Below are 19,965 nucleotides of genomic sequence, written 5' to 3'. Positions count from 1 at the left end.
TGGCTGCTGTTCGTGCATGTAAGGAGTTTTACAAGTATAACAGTGATCTCTGACAATAAATGGTTGTTTCCAGCATCTTTTAGCCAAATATAGCCAGAACATGGATATCTCTATCCTGAAACAACTTTTGAGACAGTGTTTTGTTTTGTTTTCTTTTTTAGTTTCCTATCTCTTGGTTTAATTAATTTACTTCAGTCTGGATTCATGAAAAGCTGAATAATATCAGTACTGAATGGAGGAAATGTTTCTCTTCATCTGCTGTCAAGTTTAATCATCTAGGTGATTACGGTACTTGCAAGACAGTAGGAAGAGACAGAGTATTGATATGAGTCAGTTTCTTCTTTTATATATATGAAAACAGAGCTTCTTGGAAAATGGGTTTTTCTTCCCATGGAATATTTTGACAAAAATGGGGGAAAATTGCTTTCATTGAAATTTCAACAGAAATATTCAACTTGCTGCTTTTTAAAGAAGAAGAAAGAAAGCAAAACCTGAAAAATTCAGCCAATCTCCCCTAAAACTTTAAAACTCAAATTTTCAAGGAAAGCACATGCTTTCAGAGAAAATTTTTGTTCAGTTGAAAACCCCGTTTTCTATTAGGGAAAAAAAAAAGGGTTTTGACAGAAAAATTTCAACTAGACGTATATAAAATGACTGGTTTGACTATATTTTTCTGGTCATTGATAACTGTTGAGTCTTCTTAATACTTGTAAATCTATAATATAAAATTAATTTGGATAAAAGAAGTATTACAAAAATAATTTCATTAGTGATATTGGCAACATTTTGGACATTGATTCCCAGAAGTACAAGCAATTTAAATGACAGTGTTTCTTTCAGAGTTTTTAAGAACTGCAGTTGTCTCAGTTATGCAGGATCTTCCAAACTGCAGAAATTCACAAGCCTGTGGAATTTTCAAGGAATTAAAATGCTGTGTCTATCAATATTTCCTAATCTTGGTTTCCTGAATTCTAGATCTGCATTATAGCCTTGTATTATTTCACTTAAGCATCTAATATGTTGTCAGATCTTTCTGATAGGCAATAATTGCATGGAAGAAACATTGGTCCATCAACATCTGCTAGTAAAATGTCCTACAAATACAAACAAGTAAATGGAATTTGAGATAGGCCATAACTTTTTTTTTCTCACTTTGTTGTAGACAAATTAGATTTCTCAGAACTTCAGTCCATGGGAGATTAGATGTCTTTTACCTGTGTCAAGGAAGTCACTGTGCTTTGTTTACAGCTTGATCCATCCCCTGTTCGTCCCTGATTTGGTTTGTCAGTGCAGTCAATGAGTATTAATGGTGATGGAATCTAGTTAAATGACTAAAGGTAAGGATGATAGTTTGAACTCCATTTGATCTGTGAAATGAAGAAGGTATAAAATAAGAGACTGAAAGTATTAGAGATGAAGGAAGACTTGAAGCTGGAGTCTCATTCTCTTTGTATTTCTTTTCTCTGAGACTTGAATAATCAGAGCACTAAACCTGCAAAGTGAAGTGGATGTAGGTTTTGGCAGAGTACAAAAACAAAAAATGAAAAAGCAAAACCTCCTTTCTGTTTTGGTGTGAAAAAGAAAGGGGGGAAGGAGGAGAAAATACTTTTTTAGACCGTGTTGAAAATGTTCTCTTCTAAGATTCAATGGCTGGAAGCTGAAGCTAGACAAATTCATATGAGAAATAAGGCACGTTTTTAAACAGTGAATATAATTAATTATTGGGACAACTTAGCAAGGGATGTGGTGTATTCTCCATGACTGGATGTCTTTCCAATACAAAATGCTCTAGGTCAGCCACAAGATATGGGCTTGATACAGGAATTATTGGGTGAAAGAAATTCTGTGGTCTGTGTTATGCGAAAAGGTTACAATACATGCTCATAATGATTCCTCCTGACCTTAAAATCCTATGAATCTGCTTCTTAGTGCTACAAATTGCATTGTGTAAATTAAAATCAAGACCTGCCTCTCTGACTTTAATTTTCTTTCTTTTTAATTTTTCCTGATTGGAGGGAAGGGGGAAATCTTTTGTTTTGCTCAATTTAGCCACGTTGAATTTAAGTGCGTTTAATTTTAGTTTAAAATAGTGTGGCCCAGGGACACAGCAGGGCACAGGGCTGAGAGTCAAGAGATCTGAGTTCTTTTCCTAGCTCTGGCATTGACCTTCTTGGGCAAGCTACCTGAAGGCAATCTTTCCGAACAAATACATTCTGCTTTGAAAATTTCCCTTGTCTTCTGAATATCCAGAGCAGGCTGTTCCCTTGTATACCCTTTTCCTGATGAAACCCTGAAGATGACACCTATTTCTTTTTATTTTGCTCCATGGTACAGAATAAGCGCAATTGTTTCTCTGTTGCAGAGGTCAATATTGGTCCTTGAAAAATTAATTTGCCCTCTTCAGCTTCTTTATTTCTCCCCTGCCCTTGCTTCTACTCCTCTGGTCTTCAGGAAAGCACTTAAGCACATGTTTAATTTTAAGCACATACTTAAGATTTACCCTGTTCAGGAAAGCAGTGTTTTCCTGAAACACTGCCAGTATCCACAGCTATGGCTGCAGGACCAGTGAAAGCATTGCCAGAGTCAGCCTTAAGGGCTGAGGCTCAGATGCGGGAGGAGAGCAGATGATTCTTGGCTTAGATTCAGGAACAAGCACCTCTACTGCCCTAATAGAAACAAGCGGGGACTTAGGTGCGCTAACCACTAGGCCACTAGCCCTCTGAGCATCCTGTCACAGGCACGCAGAGGAAGCGTCAAGAGAAAGGATACAAGCCCTAGGGGGGCACAACCGCTCCAGAAGAACATGCAATGAGACTACAGCGAAGGACAGCAAGTGGCAGGATTCCATACCTATAGTGAAATGCATTTACTGTGGGCGACAGCATGAGCGGGTAAAGGAGAAGTGACTAAGGCTAGGACAGCATTGCAAGAAATGTGGCAAGTTGAACCATTTTAGCCACGTGTGCAAGAGCAGCAGCAGAAGAAGATCTGAAAGATTCAGTGAGTCTTGTGCCAGACGGGGATGGCCCATCAGACAGCAGCGATGACATCATGACTCCTTGAGTCCAATAGCATATCAGGTTCAGACTGTCAGGACAGGAAAGTAACAAGGGACAATACCAAACTCCATGTATGCAACACTGTCAATAGGTAAATGCCCTGTGCGATTTCACCTGGATAGTGGGCCTCCTACAGTGTGATTCCTTGGAGTGAACTGGACTTGAAGAGACCCATTACAAACAGCTGACACAATTTAACAATGTACAATGTGGGCATAATGCAGCCCGGAGGAAAATGTGACCTCGTAGTAACTAACCCAAAAATAACAGACTGTACCAGCTGAAGTTTGTGGTAGTGGATGGTAAGCACCAGAGTCCATACAAGCCAGGGGATATGTCATGGCAGAGCATCAGAACTGTACAGCTGCAGTGCAAGAAGCAAAAGGTGGAGTCCCCTGGGCAACAGAGACAATTTCAAAAGCACATGAGACTATTTTCAAAGGCAGTGAGTGCCTCAAAGGAAAGCTGTGGCTGGAAGTAGACTCCACGGGGGAACCTGTGTGCTTACAGTGAAGGAGAATTCCAATGGCACGACATAATCCAATATGAAGGAGCTTAAAAGTCTGCTGAAGAGGGGTATCATAGCACCTGCAGAATCCAGTACAGCCTAGGTAAGTAGAAGGGTGATGGTAAAGAAGCCATCAGACCAAGTCATATGCCAGCGCACAGGGCAGGATGTGAAGTGGAACGGGGAAGGTTCCCAACAGCAAGCAGTTGTCACGCTGAAACAAATGAAATGACAGATGTCCCTGTCCTGAAGCACTACCAGCCAGGAGAGAAACTGACTCTCCAACGTCCAGCATCAGAGAAAGGAATGGTTGTAGCACTTTTGCAGGAGCACTTGGTTGCTTACGTCAGCAAAGCCCTGTCAGAGACTGGGCAGGGGTATGCCCAAACTGAAAAAGAGCAAAGAACTGAAAAGTGGAGCAATTCCATCAGTACACCTATGGCCACCTACTAATAGTGCAATCAGTCCGTAAACTCCTAGAGACAACTATGGCAAAGCCCCTTCTTAGTGCTCTAAAGAGATTGCAGCGCATGTTGATGTGCCTCTAGTGCTGCCAGGTAGACATCAGGTATTGTCTAGGACAACTGCTGGTGTTAGCTGACATCCTGAGCAAGGCATAGATACGCAGCACCAGTGTGTTGGGGGAAGGGGATCAGGACCTAGGGCAGCATGTTAATGGATTCGATCTCCCAGTATCAATAGTATCAACATTTTTTCCTCATGGTAATGGGGGTTGCAGCCTGGACCAGGGGCTGTGGGTCCTGGTAAAGTGTACCCTTCCTCCTCCTCCCCCATGTGCAGGCCCTGTCCATACGAAGGGAGGAGACTTCATAGAGAGATCGTTTGGTCTCCTCAACGGGTGACCACACTAGAAATGAGCTGGTTACATAGTTTTTCAGATAGTTAGATGAGTGTTACTATAGACTATACTCCAGCTCTTCTATGTGCTAGCAATCTCTGGCCAAAGGGACATAGGGTGGGGGCCTGGGCATCTATTTGTTTATATTAAAATGTTTGTAAAATAAGGAAGACGTATCATGCTCAATGGAACTGGAGTCAGAGGGTCCATCTTCTCTTCAGGGACTACTATTGAGAGGGCACCAGAAAAACAGGGCGTGTGAAGAATTGGGTTGGAAGCTAAGTAGCCACATGGATAGAGCAGTGAACAGGGTTTAATAAAGTTCTGTTTGTTCAACTTAACCTGCATTCAGCTTCACTCCTTGCTAATGAAACAGGGATTGTCTTTTAATAGGTTATTTTACTGCTATTGATGACAGTTTCTCTGGTCAATAGAAATATTGCAGAAATGATCAATGAAAAGGTTATGGGGCTGATAATCCAGTAATCCCAAGTGGGTGCCTCTACTATGAATAGCTTGTTAATTAATGACAAGGAGAAGATTTCTTATGAAATGTGAGAGAGAATACGTAACTGTTTGACTTTCTACAGAGTAACCAAAGATGCCAATGTAATCCGTTTGGAGGGGGTGATCTTGAAATACCAAACTGAACCACTAGGGGACTTGTCCATGGACTACAGCAGCTAGGGCTACAGAGGCTCAGGACTTCATTTCCCAGATTGCCTAGAGTCCAGGGCAGTAATAGAACTGGCTCTGAACACTACTGGGATCAGTCATGTGCCAGAACTCTGAGGCAAAGTGTTTGCCTTTACCTTCAGTTTTGACTGTTTTTTTGGAGTGTAGCAGGGAAAGGATTCACATAGCCAGTGGGGATTCTTCTACCCTCAACACTCCTACCTGAGGGAAGACACTGAGTCCTTTTGGGATTTCTGGGACAATAAACAGTGTCATCTCAGCAAAGACCAGAAACCCAAGAGGCTGAGGAAAGAGTCAAGGGCAGGCTACCAAGAGCCAGCCCTATTTGAATCCAAACTAGAAAACCAGGAGGATGACCTTATCGTCCTTGTTATGGACACTTTGTAAGAGCACTCTGGTTTGTTTGGCTTTGTTTTTCAAACCAGCCGCTGACTTCAGCGCTGCACCATCCATCAAAGACTGAACCTAAACTGGCTCTTTGCATTGGCTGGTATTGGGAGGGAGCTGGGTCGTTTGTAGTGGCTTTAACTGTTGGGATGGGTAAAGTTTATGTCTTGTTAATTTTGTCTTTCTGTATCTTAATCCTAGTTTCCATTGTCCCCTATTCTGAGTTCTCACAACCTACAGAGCCCTGCTAACTGTTCTGTTACTCCAGGAATTGTGGTAGAGCACAAAAAACAAAATAGATAACGGGCATGCCCTCTGTATGAGATTGTGTTAAATATTTCCCCAAGGGGCAAGCCCTGTGTGTTTTCTGTGCTAGGAAGCGTTTCCTTGGTGGTGCCGTTAAGTGTACCCACGACTGAAGCCTGAGGAGAAAAGGGAGAAGACTGCAGCCAGACCTCAGGGCTGGGTTACACCAGTTATATTCTAAAGCTTTTCAATCCCATAATGCAATATCTGAACCCTGCAAAATAGTCCTTGAATAGAAATTATTTCCCTCTTCAAATGAATAACTTGAGGACATATGCTTCCCCCTCCCTCCCGTCTATTATTAGCTGTGAATTGTCTTTGTGATCAGTTGTAGGTACTGAGAATATCATGGAGAAAAAGCAGCATGTGTGTCCAAATTAATGAAAATATAACTGACTAGTGTATGAGTTGGCCTCCTCAGTGCCAGGGGCAGAATGTTGCCCTTGTCAGCAGAAGACCCTGTGATAGATCACGGTTCACCTTTCCTGTTCCACAGGATATGTCAAAACAGTTTAATATTGTAGGCTGTCAGAAAGCCTTTCATGCTTAAAGGTGCCTTCACATTTCTGTTTCAACACCCTTTATGATAGGAGGACATACAATCATAAGATTTAAAGATGAAAAAGACCCACTAAATAATCAAGTACAATGCACAGTATAGTTTCCCCCCAAATCCAGCACATAGTAAATTAAATTCCAACTGACCAAATGGGCATTAGAGTTTTCTTTTCCTTCATTTAAAAAAAAAATCTGTCTTGTCTAAAAAGTATTAGTGATTTAAGCTTTAAAAATTCTAGTTTACTATTACTGGATGTAAAAATGGAAAATTAAATTAGTCATTTATTAAAAGATTGCACAGGTGACTGACTTACATGGCTGTACAATAAATTGTATTGCCATTACTGTACATTATCTCACTGATCAGATGTGCTTAGTAGTCATCTACAAAATAAGAAAAGTGTTGGCAACTGTATAAAACAACTCCAGTCACAGTTCCTGTTGTGGAAGTTAAAGCATGTGGAAGTCAAAAGCGTTTGTCATTTTAGTTGAAAGACTACTTGAGTTGACAATATATCCCATCATTTGGGTTATATGGCCTGAAAAATCTGACTCCTAGAACAAAAAGACATATTGGTAAAAAGGGTTCCCATTACATCCCAGTTTTTCAAACACCAGCCTTCTCCATGAATGGCTGGGGAAAGTTCTCACTTTCATTATTTGACTGATCTTAATGCAAAAGGCTGAAAGAACAATGTTCCAGGAACACCCTATTAGTCCACACTACATTGTCCTATCTCTCAATCCCAGGTTTATGTAAAGGCCAGAGATAGTGGGAGTGGAAGAGCCTCTCTTTTACCTGCTTCTAGCCCACTCAAACTTCCAAAAAATGCTTGAAGGGTTTGGGGAGAAGGAGTAGATGGACCTTACAAATCTCCTCCCTCTGAACATGTAAGAAGAAGAGACCAGGCCAGATGGCAATCAGGATGAGGGTAAGAAGTAGCAAAACACATGGCTCCTCTCAGTAAGTGGAACTAGTTGAAAGGTAGGAGAGAAGCGGCAACAGCCTACTGAGAGGAGATCTCAGCCAGACTGCATTTAGGCCTACCCTGAAACTCTCCTAGGTTTGCTCAAAGAATCAGTCAACATAAGAAAATAAGAACATCCATATTGGGTCAGACCAATGGTCCATCTAGCCTAGTATCCTGTCTTCTGACAGAGGCCAATGCAAGATGCTTCAGAGGGAATGAACAGAACAGGTAATCATCAAGTGATCCATCCCATCGCCCATTCCCAGCTTCTGACAACCAGCAATCCCTGCCTGGCCTAGCTAATATCCATTGATGGACCATGAACTTATCTAGTTCTTTTTTTTTTAACCCTGTTATAGTCTTGGCCTTCACAACATCCTCTGGCAAGGAGTTCCAAAAGTTGACTGTGCGTTGTGTGGAAAAAGTACTTCCTCTTGTTCGTTTTAAACCTGCTCCCTATTAATTTCATTTGGTGACCCCCTAGTTTTTATGTCATGAGAAGAAGTAAATAACACTTCCTTATTTACTTTCTCCACACTAGTTATAATTTTATTAGACCTCTATCATATCCCCCATGTCATATCTTTTCCAAGCTGAAAAGTCCCAGTCTTATTTATCGCTCCCCATATGGAAGCTTTTCCATACCCCTAATCATTTTAGTTGCCTTTTTCTGTACCTTTTCCAATTTCAGTATATCTCTTTAGAGATGGGGCAACCAGATCTACACAGTATTCAAGATGTGGGCATACAATGGATTTATAAAGAGGCAATATGATATTTTCTGTGTTATTATATCCCTTTCCTAATGATTCCCTACATTCTGTTAGCTTTTTTGACTGCTGCTGCACATTGAGTGGATATTTTCAAAGAACTATCCACAATGACTCCAAGATCTCTTTCTTAAGTGGTAACAGCTAACTTAGACCGCATCATTTTATGTGTAGTTGGGATTATGTTTTCCAATGTGCACATACTTTGCATTTATCAACATTGATTTTCATCTGCTGTTTTGTTGCCTAGTCACCCAGTTTTGTGAGATCCCTTTGTAACTCTTCACAGTCTGCTTTGGACTTATCTATCTTGAGTAGTTTTGTATCATCTGCAAATTTTGCCACCTCACTATTTATCCCTTTTTCCAGATCATTTATGAATATGTTGAACAGTACTGGTCCCAGTACAAACATCTGGAGGATTTCACCATTTACCTCTCTTCATTCTGAAAAATTGACCATTTATTCCTACTCTTTGTTTCCTATTTTTTACCAGTTCCTCTCCTGGATCAATATCTTCCCTCTTATCCCATGATCACTTACTTTGCTTAAGAGCCTTTGGTGAAGAACCATGTTAAAGGCTTTCTGAAAATCTAAGTTACACTATATCCACTGGATCAACCTTGTCCACATGCTTGTTGACCCTACTCAAAGAATTCTAGGAGATTGGCGAGGCATGATTTCCCTTTACAAAAACCATGTTGACTCTTCCACAACAAATCATATTCCTCTATGTTCTGATAATTCTGTTCTTTATCATAGTTTCAAACAAATTGCCTGGTACTGAAGTTAGGCTTACTGGCCTGTAATTGCCGGGATTGCCTCTGAAGCCTTTTTTAAAAAAATGGCATTACATTAGCTATCCTCCAGTCATGTGGTACAGAAACTGATTTAAATGATAGGTTACGTACTGCCGTTAGAAGCTCTGTAATTTCATATTTGAGTTCTTTCAGAACTCTTGGGTGGATACCATCTTGTCCAGGTGACTTATTACAATTTAATGTATCAATTTGTTCCAAAACCTCATCTAATGAAACCTCTATTTTGGACAGTTCCTCAGATTTGTCACCTAAAAGATGGCTCAGGTTTGGGAATCTCCCTCACATCCTCAGCCATGAAGACCAATGCAAAGAATTCATTTAGTTTCTCCGCAATAGACTTATTTTCCCTGAGTGCTCCTTTAGCATCTTGATTGTCCAGTGGCTCCACTGGTTGTTTAGCAGGCTTCCTGCTTCTGATACACTTTAAAAAAAATTTGCTATTACTTTTTAGTCTTTGCGTCTTTTTGAGTCCATGCTAGTTGTTGTTCAAATTCTTTTGCCCTTCCTAATTATATTTTTACACTTCACTTGCCGGAGTTTATGCTCCTTTCTATTTTCCTCAAGAAGACTTAACTTCCACTTTTTGAAGGTTAATTTCTGAGTAAACTTTGAGCAGTTTTTTCCTAATAAAATCAGGAAAGCTTTTCCCTAACCTTGACACAAAAGTAGGGAAAAGTAGCATTACTGCAGGATTTAGGGAGCATTATAGATTTTTTTGTTCATTTCTGGATGAGAAACCAAATGTCTGGATAAGTTCAGTAAATAAATATTAAAATTGAGACAAAAAGACTCTAATCTTAGACAGAGTACTAGAAAATACATTGTAAGTAACGGTTCTTCAGTGACAGGAGGTGGACTAGATGGCTTGTTGGGTATTCCCACCTCTGATGACTGCAGCCAGATTTTTAAAGATATTTAGATAGTGCTGGGCTCAGTGTCACAACACCTAACTGATTAGGAGCCTGAATATCATTTTTAACAGGAATTTAGGCACTTAGGAGCCAAGATCCCAACCCTTTAAGTGCCTAAATCTTATTTGAAAATGAGATTTAGGCTTCTAAATCAGTTAGGTGTTGTGACGTTGAGCACCGCAATGCCTAAATGCTTTTAAAAAATTGAGCCTATGGCTATAGGCTTTTGCCATACAGGATCAGACTACTCATTCTTCAAGGCAGGATTTCCTGCCTGCGGTAGTAACCAATACCTAATGCTTCAGAGGACAGAAAAGTCTGTCAAAGCACCAAGGCCCAACTCCTCAAAGATATTTTGGTGCCCTAACCACCATTGAAATCAATGGGACATAAGCGCCTAAGTACCTTTGTGGATTTGGGCTCAAGCCAATTATGCATGGGTGCATATGGGAGGAGGAAATTCCCCCTAGACCAATGCAAGTATCCATTCATTCTGTGAAGTATGATATCTGATTACTTTGCAAAACTACAAGTTCTACTGGCCATAATATTATCCACGCTTGATTAAGATCAGCCACAGTACTTGTCTAGACTTTGGTGGCAGTGAATCCCATAGTTTGTTGGGTGGGTTGGTTGGTTTATAGACTGTCTGAGGTGGTAATTCCTTTTAGTTATTTTAAATTTACCAGCCATTGGATCTGGGCTGACTCCTTGTTCTCATATTATAAAAGAACACAAAAAGCAGTTTCTCAGTCAATCATGAAAAGTGTTGGTTTATCCGTCAACTATCATGCTGTTATAAACAAGACTCACAATTTGTGGGGTTTTACATATGCCTAACTTTTGAAGAGCTACATATATTGTACACCGAGATTATATTTACAATGCAATGAAGGCCACCTAAACATTTATCATCAATAAACTGGTATCAGTCAAAGATACACTATGTGAAATGCATAAGCAAGTTTTTTCTGGAGAACTTCTCAATTCCCACCCAGTCAGCATTGAGGCTGCCTGGCAATTATTCTGATTTCTTATGACAGTTTATGCAGTCTGGTAATGATATGGCAAAAGGAGGCAGAACATCAGTTTGCTAATTGTATCCTCAAATTCTGTACAAAACTATTCCAGACCAGATACAAATAAAAAAAGCTGTAAAAGTAACTGGAAAATAATTAAATGCAGCAAACTAAGTGGGTTTTTTCTTTTCAAATACATGTGACTTGGGGTTTAATTTTGCCAGTTTCTTGGGAAATGTGTGTCAGAGATCTGTAAACTTTAATGTGAGGGGAGATTCTTGCCACTCAGCTGGGAGTGAAGGAAGTTTGGAAGGCAACACTCTCTCATTGGTACAGCACTGGAGTGGGAGTAGAGAGATTTCATTTCTCTTCCTGGCTTTTCTAGGTGACCTTGGACGAGCTGTAACTTTTTCCTGCCCATCTTTTTACTCCCTCCTTTTTCCTTTTTTGTCTAGTCATACAGTCAGTTGTTCAAGATAGGAGTTTTCTGTGACTGTGTTCGTAGAGCACCTAACACAATGGGGCCGCAATCTCAATTAGAGCATCTTGGCATTACTGTAATATAAGAAGTAATAAAAGGGTTGTAGTAATAAAATTTTTCTCTGGCTAACAGCTCAATTCCAGAGATTAAATGGGGTTGGCAAAAAAAGGAGCCATGGAAAATGAGCAATTGGTGGTGATGGAACACACCCATCTCAACTATTCAACACCTCTTCTATATTATTATTTGTATTATTCAGGCACCTAGGAGCGCTAGTCATGGACTAGGACCCCGTAGTGCTGTACAACACAGAACAAAAGGACTGTCTCTGCCTCAAAGATTTTACCATCTAGCATAATCCTAGGATTTGGAAGGACCTAGCCTGTGATGACCAGATATACAATGATATTAAGGCACCCAAAGATGCAGGTAGGCACTCAATGGGATTTACAAAAGTGCCTAAGCAGGTTAGCCACCTAACTCCCATTGAAAGTCACGGGCATTAAGCACCGAAAGCCACTTTAGAAAATCCCACTAAGTGTGTGTGCATCTTTCAGTGCCTTTGTAAATCTGGCCTTGAGTGACTACTAGGTGCAAAGGTTCGGTAGGGAGGAAATAGCTATTGTTTGCTGGTGTCTGGATGGAAGGTTACAGCTGGTTCACTAGCAGCAATCGCTGTCTCTTCAGTGTATTCAGAGCAGCCATCACAGCCTCCCTCAGGAAATTGTCCTTTAAACAAACCAGAGAGAGAGCTCCATGGCAAAATTCATCAGTCTACCCTTCCCTCAGATGTAGTCATGAAGGAGAATTACCCAAGCCTAGTGCTTCCCTCCTTACTCTTTGTGCTCATGGAAGGAGCAGTGGAAGTAGTGCAGGACAAGAGGCAAAGAGGCAGTTTAAATAATCTCCACCACGGAGCAGTCTGCCTGTTTGATTTTTGGCTTCTTCGGGAGACCAACGTTTCCTCTAAGGCTTTCTGGAGAATATACAGGATTTGATATTCTGTGCTGGATTGGACCCTTATGTATTACAGTTTGTGTGTAATGATACCATTTATTATGGAACTTCTCACACCTGAGTGGAATTTCACTAGCTTTCTGCCTAAGCCAATTGTTCTCCAACTGGGGGCAGAATTGTAGTGAGATGTTATCAGGCATATCAAGGAGATCTGCAACACTTGATACTAATTTTGCTTAAGCTGGAATCAGAACTGATGTCCTCATGACAGAAGTGACAGTCCAGGAATATAGAAGAGTAGTAGCTATTCTGTCATGTATGGGTGGAAGCATTTGTTGCTACCCCATTCCTATACAGCGGGATATTTTTCTGAGATGCAAAGATTGATTAACGTTTCATTGCATAACTCTGTGTAAAGAGAAGAGCAGACTTTAAATTCCAATAATGCTATCACAGTGTTTGTTTACCAGATGACAGTCTCTTTATGGGAAGAGGGATGGGGAAGGATGGTTCTTGCTAACTTTAATATTCAGTGATTCTTTATCGAAATCCAAAGAGTTCACGCAGTAGGCTGTATTTTGCCACAGGTGAAACATAACAGCTTTGCCAAATCTGCCTAAAAAATCTCACTGTAAAAAACGATAGGACAGATTCTGGCATAATTGATATTAGGGTTTTGCCAGTTTACAACAGCTGAGAACCTAACCAGATAGGTTTTAAGTGACTCTTTAAAGGAAAATATATATACATTCACATGTGCCATATTTTCTTCCTTATTATATTTGACCAGCTACTTAAATCATCCTATGTCTGCTTTTCACTGAGTTTTCTAATAATATTAAAGATGGTGATGCCCCATCAGCCTTCCCATAGACATGATAATGTATCAATACAGCAAGATAAAATTCATTCCTTTCTATACACGCACAGTGTTATGCAAATAAGCATTACTCAGCTTCCTACATTGTAGAAAAATGTGTGTGTGTATCCTTGTACATGTGTGTGTTTCTGAATACCCACTTTAAAAGAATTGCATATTCCAGAAATGTACATAATAAAAAGAGGAATTCCTAACACAACTCCAAAGAATAAGGTACATTTTTAAAGGTAATCACAGAGGTGTTGGCTGTCATCTGGCTTCTCTGAAAACCATAAAACCACCAGTGGAGCTCTGTGTTTGATTAAAATGTAACTAAAACAAACAGAACCTCTGTGCTCTTGAGAAGGCTTTGAAAAACCTTTCAAACCAGACTGAAGTTACATAAAACTGAAACTGACTTACTTTGCAGCCAACCGTCTTGTGGTAAATTAGCCAAGTGGGCTTTTTTGCTTTTGACTTCAGTGTTTGTGGAGCACCAGGGTAAGTTTGCTTCTTTTAAACGTATTAATTCACCTGTCCAGCATACATAAACTGTATATAACTTTGGTAATTGTCAGTGTATTTATTATAGATACTCTAGCAGATCAGAACAAATGAGTCTTTATCTGCACACAGTTAAGGAATTAATAAAGTAAAATAAAAGAATTTCAGTAGAGTTTGGTCATTTTTAGTGGGAGGCACCATAACTGGATTTAGCCGGGGAGTGGGGAACAGGGACTCCAGGAAAGCCTGAAATTCTTATCCCTGCTTTGCTACTTACTTGCTGGCAAAGCACTCAATTTCTGTGGTCAGTTGTTCCTTCTATTAAATATGAATAATACTTTTGTAAAAAATCACCCTTCCTCCCTGAGATTCGTCGCTGATGTTACACTTTTTATATGTGTTCTAAATATTATTTTCCAGGGACCATTCTGTAAGCAGATCACTCATCGAGTACATATTAATTGATGTGTAGAAATTAGCAGAGCACCAGCATTCACCCCTGCCTGGCTTCTCCGCTGCTGGCAGCAGGGAGACTGGTTGACCCTGGGATAATGGGAGTTTGTGGCTTAGACAGGCAGCCTAGTGAAATAAAACAGGAATTCAAATGTATTCAATGATACCCAGGGATAGCAAGGAAAAGCTATAGAAACAGTGACCCTGTACAGCAAAGCACAGTGGCTCATTTTAAGTCTGCGACTAGTCCCATTGAAGGAGTAGGGTCAAAGTATATCAGATCTTGGTTGGTTTGGGATAATATTCTATTGTTATTTCAGGCTTAATTTGAAACAAATGTTCCTTATCCTGTTCCTATTCTAGCAAAATACCTATTGGGAATATCCCTGAGTAAGGACAGCAGGATCAAGTCATTATTGGTCACATACATGAATATTTAGACAATTTCTTAATCAGAAATAGTGTTGTAGATACTCAGTTAGGGCTCAACTCCCATTTAAGACAATGGCAAAATTCCTATTGACTTCTATGACTCAGGATTGGTTCTTAAAGTATTTTACAATACAGCAAAAACCCTTTCTAGAAATCTCAATCAGTGACATTGTATTTTGGATGAGAACTCTGCCTTACTGTATTTTCAAAATTAAGATAATTTTTTTTAATTATTCTTTAGAGATGGGCACAAAACTGCATGTGTTCCAATTTATGTTTCTCTTGCACTGTATATTCATTTTTGTGTAGCTGGCCACCTTCAAACTATGGACAAGAGTATTTTAGTGTACCTTCTCCTCCTGGGCACAGTGATTGAGAGCAGCCAGGGGTGCTACTGTGAACGTTACCCCTGGGGACCATGGTCCAGCTGTTCAAAAACTTGCAATTACGGAACCCAGAGCAGGCAAAGGTAGGTGTGAACTACCATATTGATTGTTACCTCTTCACTTTTCTGTTTCAGGTAGACTGATAGGAAAAATCTCACTTTGGGGTTGGCAAAACTAAAAATACCTAAGGCCTTGCAGTACACTGTCTAAAAGTCCTTATTTTTCTTTTAGAAGTTGTTGCATCCATAACCCGTAAGGAAAAAGGAACAGTCAGCCTGTCCTAGTATTAGGATGATGAATAGATATTAAAAGTTTAAAATCTCATCACAACGTGCATTTAAAAGTCTCAAAACAAAGAACTGAGATGTCTCCAAGTGAATCTTTCTTGTGTAGTGAGGGCATAACACACCCCAATATTAATTTATTCTGGCAATGATGGGCTCAATCCTGCGTTGCTCTGCCTAGCAGTGTATATGTGAATGACCCACCAAGCCATCCAAGCCAACTCAGGGTTGATATTGATGAGGTTCATAGCATGCTGTGCTCCTTGGCTGGAAAGTCTGGCCACTGCACTGCACTGACTTTGAACATGTCTGAAGAACTCAAATCGGGCAGTCTCAAAAAAGCTTGTCCCACAAATATTGAGTTCTGCCCTCAGTCCTTTAATTCTACAACAGAAGGTAAATTGTGCCTAACGTCAGAGGTACAGCTTTTCTCGTTACACTGGTATATAATTCAACAGGATTCTTCTCTTTCTTTTATGCACAGAAGAAACTGCTCCTCATAGAATCAAAGTAGATTAGGGATGAAAGGCCTCAGGAGGTCATCTAGTCCAACCCCCTGCTCAAAACAGGACCAACCCCAACTAAATCATCCTAGCCAGGGATTTTTCAAGCCACACCTCAAAAACCTCTAAGAATGGGGATTCCATCACCTCCCTAGATAACCTATTCCAGTGCTTCACTACCACCCCCATTGCAAAAAGTGAAAAAAGTGAAAAACTTTTTCCTATTATCCAAACTAGACCTCCCACACTGCAACTTGAGACCATTGCTCCTAGTTCTGTCATTTTCTACCACTGAGAACAGCCTAGTTCCAACTTGTCTCAAGTTATTAAAATCTGATCTTTTTCTGTTCACACCTGATGGCATCTTACCATAGAGATGGACCTGAATCAAGACCCCTGTTCCATTAAACCCCTGAATATTGAGGAAGATTGGACTGGCTGGATCCAAAATTCACAACTGTCCCTTATCATTATAGTGATATGAACCCAAAACCCTCAGATGTGAACATCTCCCACCCAAGGTTGAAGGAAGCTCTCACCTGGATCCAAGCTTTGCAGCCTGTTCCCAGTTTTTAACAGGGCTCTAACTAAATAATTATTTTAACTTTTTACGTTTTAGGCAAATAAAATTCGATGATTATTATACAAAAAACTTTTGTGACCGACTGTGCACAAAGCAAGAATCCCGAGCATGTAACGAGCAGGCATGTCCTATCAACTGTCAGCTTGGAGACTTTGGTCCTTGGTCACCATGTGATCCGTGTGTTAAAAAACAAGTAGGTGGAAAATAAATTGAGTGGGTGAGTGTGAGGAAATGGTGACTGTTTTATTTGTATTTCAGATACTAAACCACATAACAAATTGATTTGCACAGTTCAAGGGAACAGGGGAAATCAATAATAAATTGGCACCAGGGCAGGAGAATTGGAGGGAATCAAACAAAAGAAAGAGGTCAGAATAGAGCAAGGAAACATATTGGGATACCACAATTCTGTTCATGCAAAAAGGCAGCAAACCTGCCAAGTCTCCTTTCTTAAGGGACAGCGTCATTATTAGAAACGAGTCCCTCATAGCAAATTCTGCCATCAAGTTAGCAGGGCTCTCTGGGGTCCCCAAAGTGACACAGATTTATGAATATTACACAGTATTTTTCAATGCATTCTAAAGTGGGGAATAATTATATTGATGGGGTCAGGTCATCCACTCTGATAGAATTAAAAAAAAAAAAAAGATAAAAAGGGTGCAAATACTGGCCAAGGCTGACAATGGAAAATAAGATTGCTTCTTTGAACATTCATTCCAATGCTGCTTCTAAAGGCAAGATTTTCAAAGGTAATTAGACACTTAATGTTTTTTTAGAGCCAGATTTTCAAAGGTATTTCAGAACCCAATGAGACCAGTCCAGGTAGCTAATTCTTAAGAGATTCATGCTGCCAAAATGCAGCAGGAGTCCAGAAAGAAGCAGATAGTGGCTGTGTATAGCTCTGTTGGCTGCTCATTAATAGTATCTAGCTAGAGAATAGATAAACACAAAAATAACCCCTTTTTTTTCTGTTTCCTTTCAGTTTCGCGTCAGGTCCCTGCTGCGCCCCTCTCAGTTCAGGGGACAGGCCTGTACTGAGCAATTGGTGGATTACCGGAGGTGCTTCCCAACTAAACTTTGCAACATAGAAGAAGTTGACTGCAGGAATAAATTCCAGTGTGAAAATGGTAATGGTGCTATTCACTCCATAACCACTAAATCAGATGTTCAGTCAAAAGAATAGGCTACTTATTTGAGAAATGACATGTATGTACTCTTCAAATCCTGCATATGAATGTGTGGATTTTTGGAAAGAAGAAGTTAAAGAGAACAGATCGCCAAAGCTTTTGTGTGTAAAATAGGATCATTATATCTTTGTGCTTCTTCCTTTTGTCTTCATTGTGTCTGCAAGGAGCTTGAGCCAGGGCAATTTTTTATCCTGATTGTCGGTGTGAGCTCTGTTTGCTGAAGAACAGCAATGCTCTAACAAGAAGAGATTCTTTGCATGGGTTTCTCTTTATGCATACATGGTTCTTTAGAGTTTTAGGCCTTGTTTTTCACCTAATGCAAAGTAATGCATGGGCGCTCTTATGTGGGTTTAAAGGAGGCCTATTTAGGCTCAGCTTTAGCCTATTCCTCAATTAAAATAAGCCTGATTTAAATCAAAGAAAGAATGTTTACATAGGCTTTTGGTAAACCTTAAGTTAAATCAGGGCAATTCTGCATGTGGGCAAGCCACTAGAACAAGAGAAGCTGCTCCTACTAAAACAACAAAGGCATTTCTATGCACTGCTATTTCTTTAGAGTTCTCTTCCTGCAGACTCATAGCCCCTAATTACTGGAGCATTAGAAACTTCTCTTTGTTTTACCCTCATTCTACCTGAAAGAGCTATTGTATGAAAACATTTTTGCTGCTGCGGTTTCTCTGAAACAGGTCGTTGTATTACCAAAAGTTTGGAGTGCAATGGAGAGAATGACTGTGGGGACAACTCAGATGAGAGGAACTGTAGGCGAATAAAGACTGTGTGCAACAGAAGATATGAGAGCATCCCCAGTGTGGATTTAATGGGCTATGGGTATGTGGCTTTTGCTTGCCTTTTTCATAGGTTACGGTGTTTTTATCTTATTAACACATCAATGAGGTAGTTACTAACTGAAAGCTATACCAGTACATTAGTGAATCCAACTGCACAGAATATCTGGCATCTTTTTACTGAGTATCCAAAAATTATAAGAATATCATTAAGCACTAGCATTGGTGCTTGGCAATTACATCTGCTTTGTCACAGAGCCACAGCACTCCCTTGTTTCTTATACAGAATGCAATAGAGAGAGCTATCCAAGCACTAGTCTCAAGAGGGTTGGGGCCCCCCATATGCCCTCTTGGCAGTCTGGGCTCCACCCATCAGAAATGTGAATGGTTACATTGTCTCTGGGCCCTTCTATGGGTTGGAGAATGTTCCCCTAGAAGTGTCTTGTTCTACACTGCATGTGAATATCTTTGATTAGATTCTTACCCAACATCGTTTATGGTTGTGTTTTGTTTGCTACTGTCAGCTGAAAAGAGCAATTTTACCTGGTGACTGTATGTGACTCCACTCTTCCGCCATAGAGTGCTTCTAACCCAGAATCAAATCCAAAGACCCAGAGCATAGCACAGAGGGGACATAGGTGCAGCCTCTTCAAACATTACAGGCCTAGGTGCTCCAATATCACAGTGATGGGGTGATGTGGGATCCTGCATCAGTACAGAGAGATAAGTGTGAAAGTATAGGTGCATTTTTTAGATGCATTCTTCATGAGTTAGGAACTCTTGTGGGAAGAATTTCTTTCAAAGTAGTAACATAAAATCTATTGACTGGGTCCTTAGTTGGTGTAAACCTACGTTGTCTTCAGCTATGTTGATTTACACCAGGGTCTCGCTCTATTATCTTTCCATGTCTTTTTAACTCCTGAAAATTACTTTCTTTCTAGTTTTCATCTTCTGGCCGGAGAGAGACGAGGACAAATCCTTGATAACTCATTCAATGGAGGAAAATGCACAACAGTAAAAGGCAATGACACGAGGAAATCCTTTCGTGTTCCTGCAAATCTTGAGACTGTCAGCTTTCAGGTACTATCTGGGGATTAAAGCCACTAAACAGCAGCTCTAATTTGAGAAGGCTGGCAATGATTATAATCCATATGTAGTGCATGGAGGTGTTAAGCAGTGAGATATTCTAGATCATGACTCAGGAAAAGTACTTGAGTGCTATGGCCAGGGTACATCACTGAGGAGACCAATCACTACAGATCTTTATTGATGTCAATGGCAGTTCTGTCGCTGGAATAAGGGCAAAGCGTGAAACAAGGTCCACACTATGGATGAGATCCACATTGCAGATTTTGTCCTAAATGCAACCATGTTTTTATCAGTGATGCAAGAGGTGTAATTGCACAAAGACCACACTTCCAAAGGCACTATGTAAAGAGTTTAAATGGATTTGCATGTACAGTGCTTGTAGATTTAGTGGTCATCCAGGTTCAAGTATAGAAGAGTACAGACATATTTAATTATGGGAGAAGCAAATTGTTTTGCTTCATGTCTCTGCAAAACTGTCCTCATGACATAGTGAGTTTTCACCCACCAATAGACATTAGCAATCTGACAGTTTAGAGGTTTGTGCTGTATGTTCATCCAGATCTATATATGCACATTTACAACCTTCTTTGGGCTGGA

The 19,965-nt window shown here is 40.2% G+C and overlaps 1 protein-coding gene across 1 annotated transcript in view; it reads left to right on the top strand.

Annotated features, from left to right (window-relative positions):
• Positions 1 to 13,504: 13,504 nt before the first annotated feature.
• C6 (complement C6) overlaps positions 13,505 to 19,965 on the top strand; it is a 39,230-nt gene continuing 32,769 nt past the window's right edge. Inside the window, exons 1-6 of the mRNA XM_067545573.1 lie at positions 13,505 to 13,663; positions 14,861 to 15,020; positions 16,344 to 16,500; positions 17,290 to 17,434; positions 18,181 to 18,322; positions 19,221 to 19,359. Coding sequence (XP_067401674.1) covers positions 14,878 to 15,020; positions 16,344 to 16,500; positions 17,290 to 17,434; positions 18,181 to 18,322; positions 19,221 to 19,359 — 726 coding nt within the window. The 5' untranslated portion in view covers positions 13,505 to 13,663; positions 14,861 to 14,877. The remainder of the gene's footprint in view (positions 13,664 to 14,860; positions 15,021 to 16,343; positions 16,501 to 17,289; positions 17,435 to 18,180; positions 18,323 to 19,220; positions 19,360 to 19,965) is intronic.

Source organism: Emydura macquarii, unplaced genomic scaffold, assembly GCF_026122565.2.
Source record: "Emydura macquarii macquarii isolate MOO-44397 ecotype Brisbane River unplaced genomic scaffold, CSIRO-AGI_Emac_v2 contig_1045, whole genome shotgun sequence".
NCBI classification, from domain to species: Eukaryota; Metazoa; Chordata; order Testudines; family Chelidae; genus Emydura; species Emydura macquarii.
Note: the sequence above shows the minus strand (reverse complement) of the source record. Positions and strands in the feature narration are given on the sequence as shown.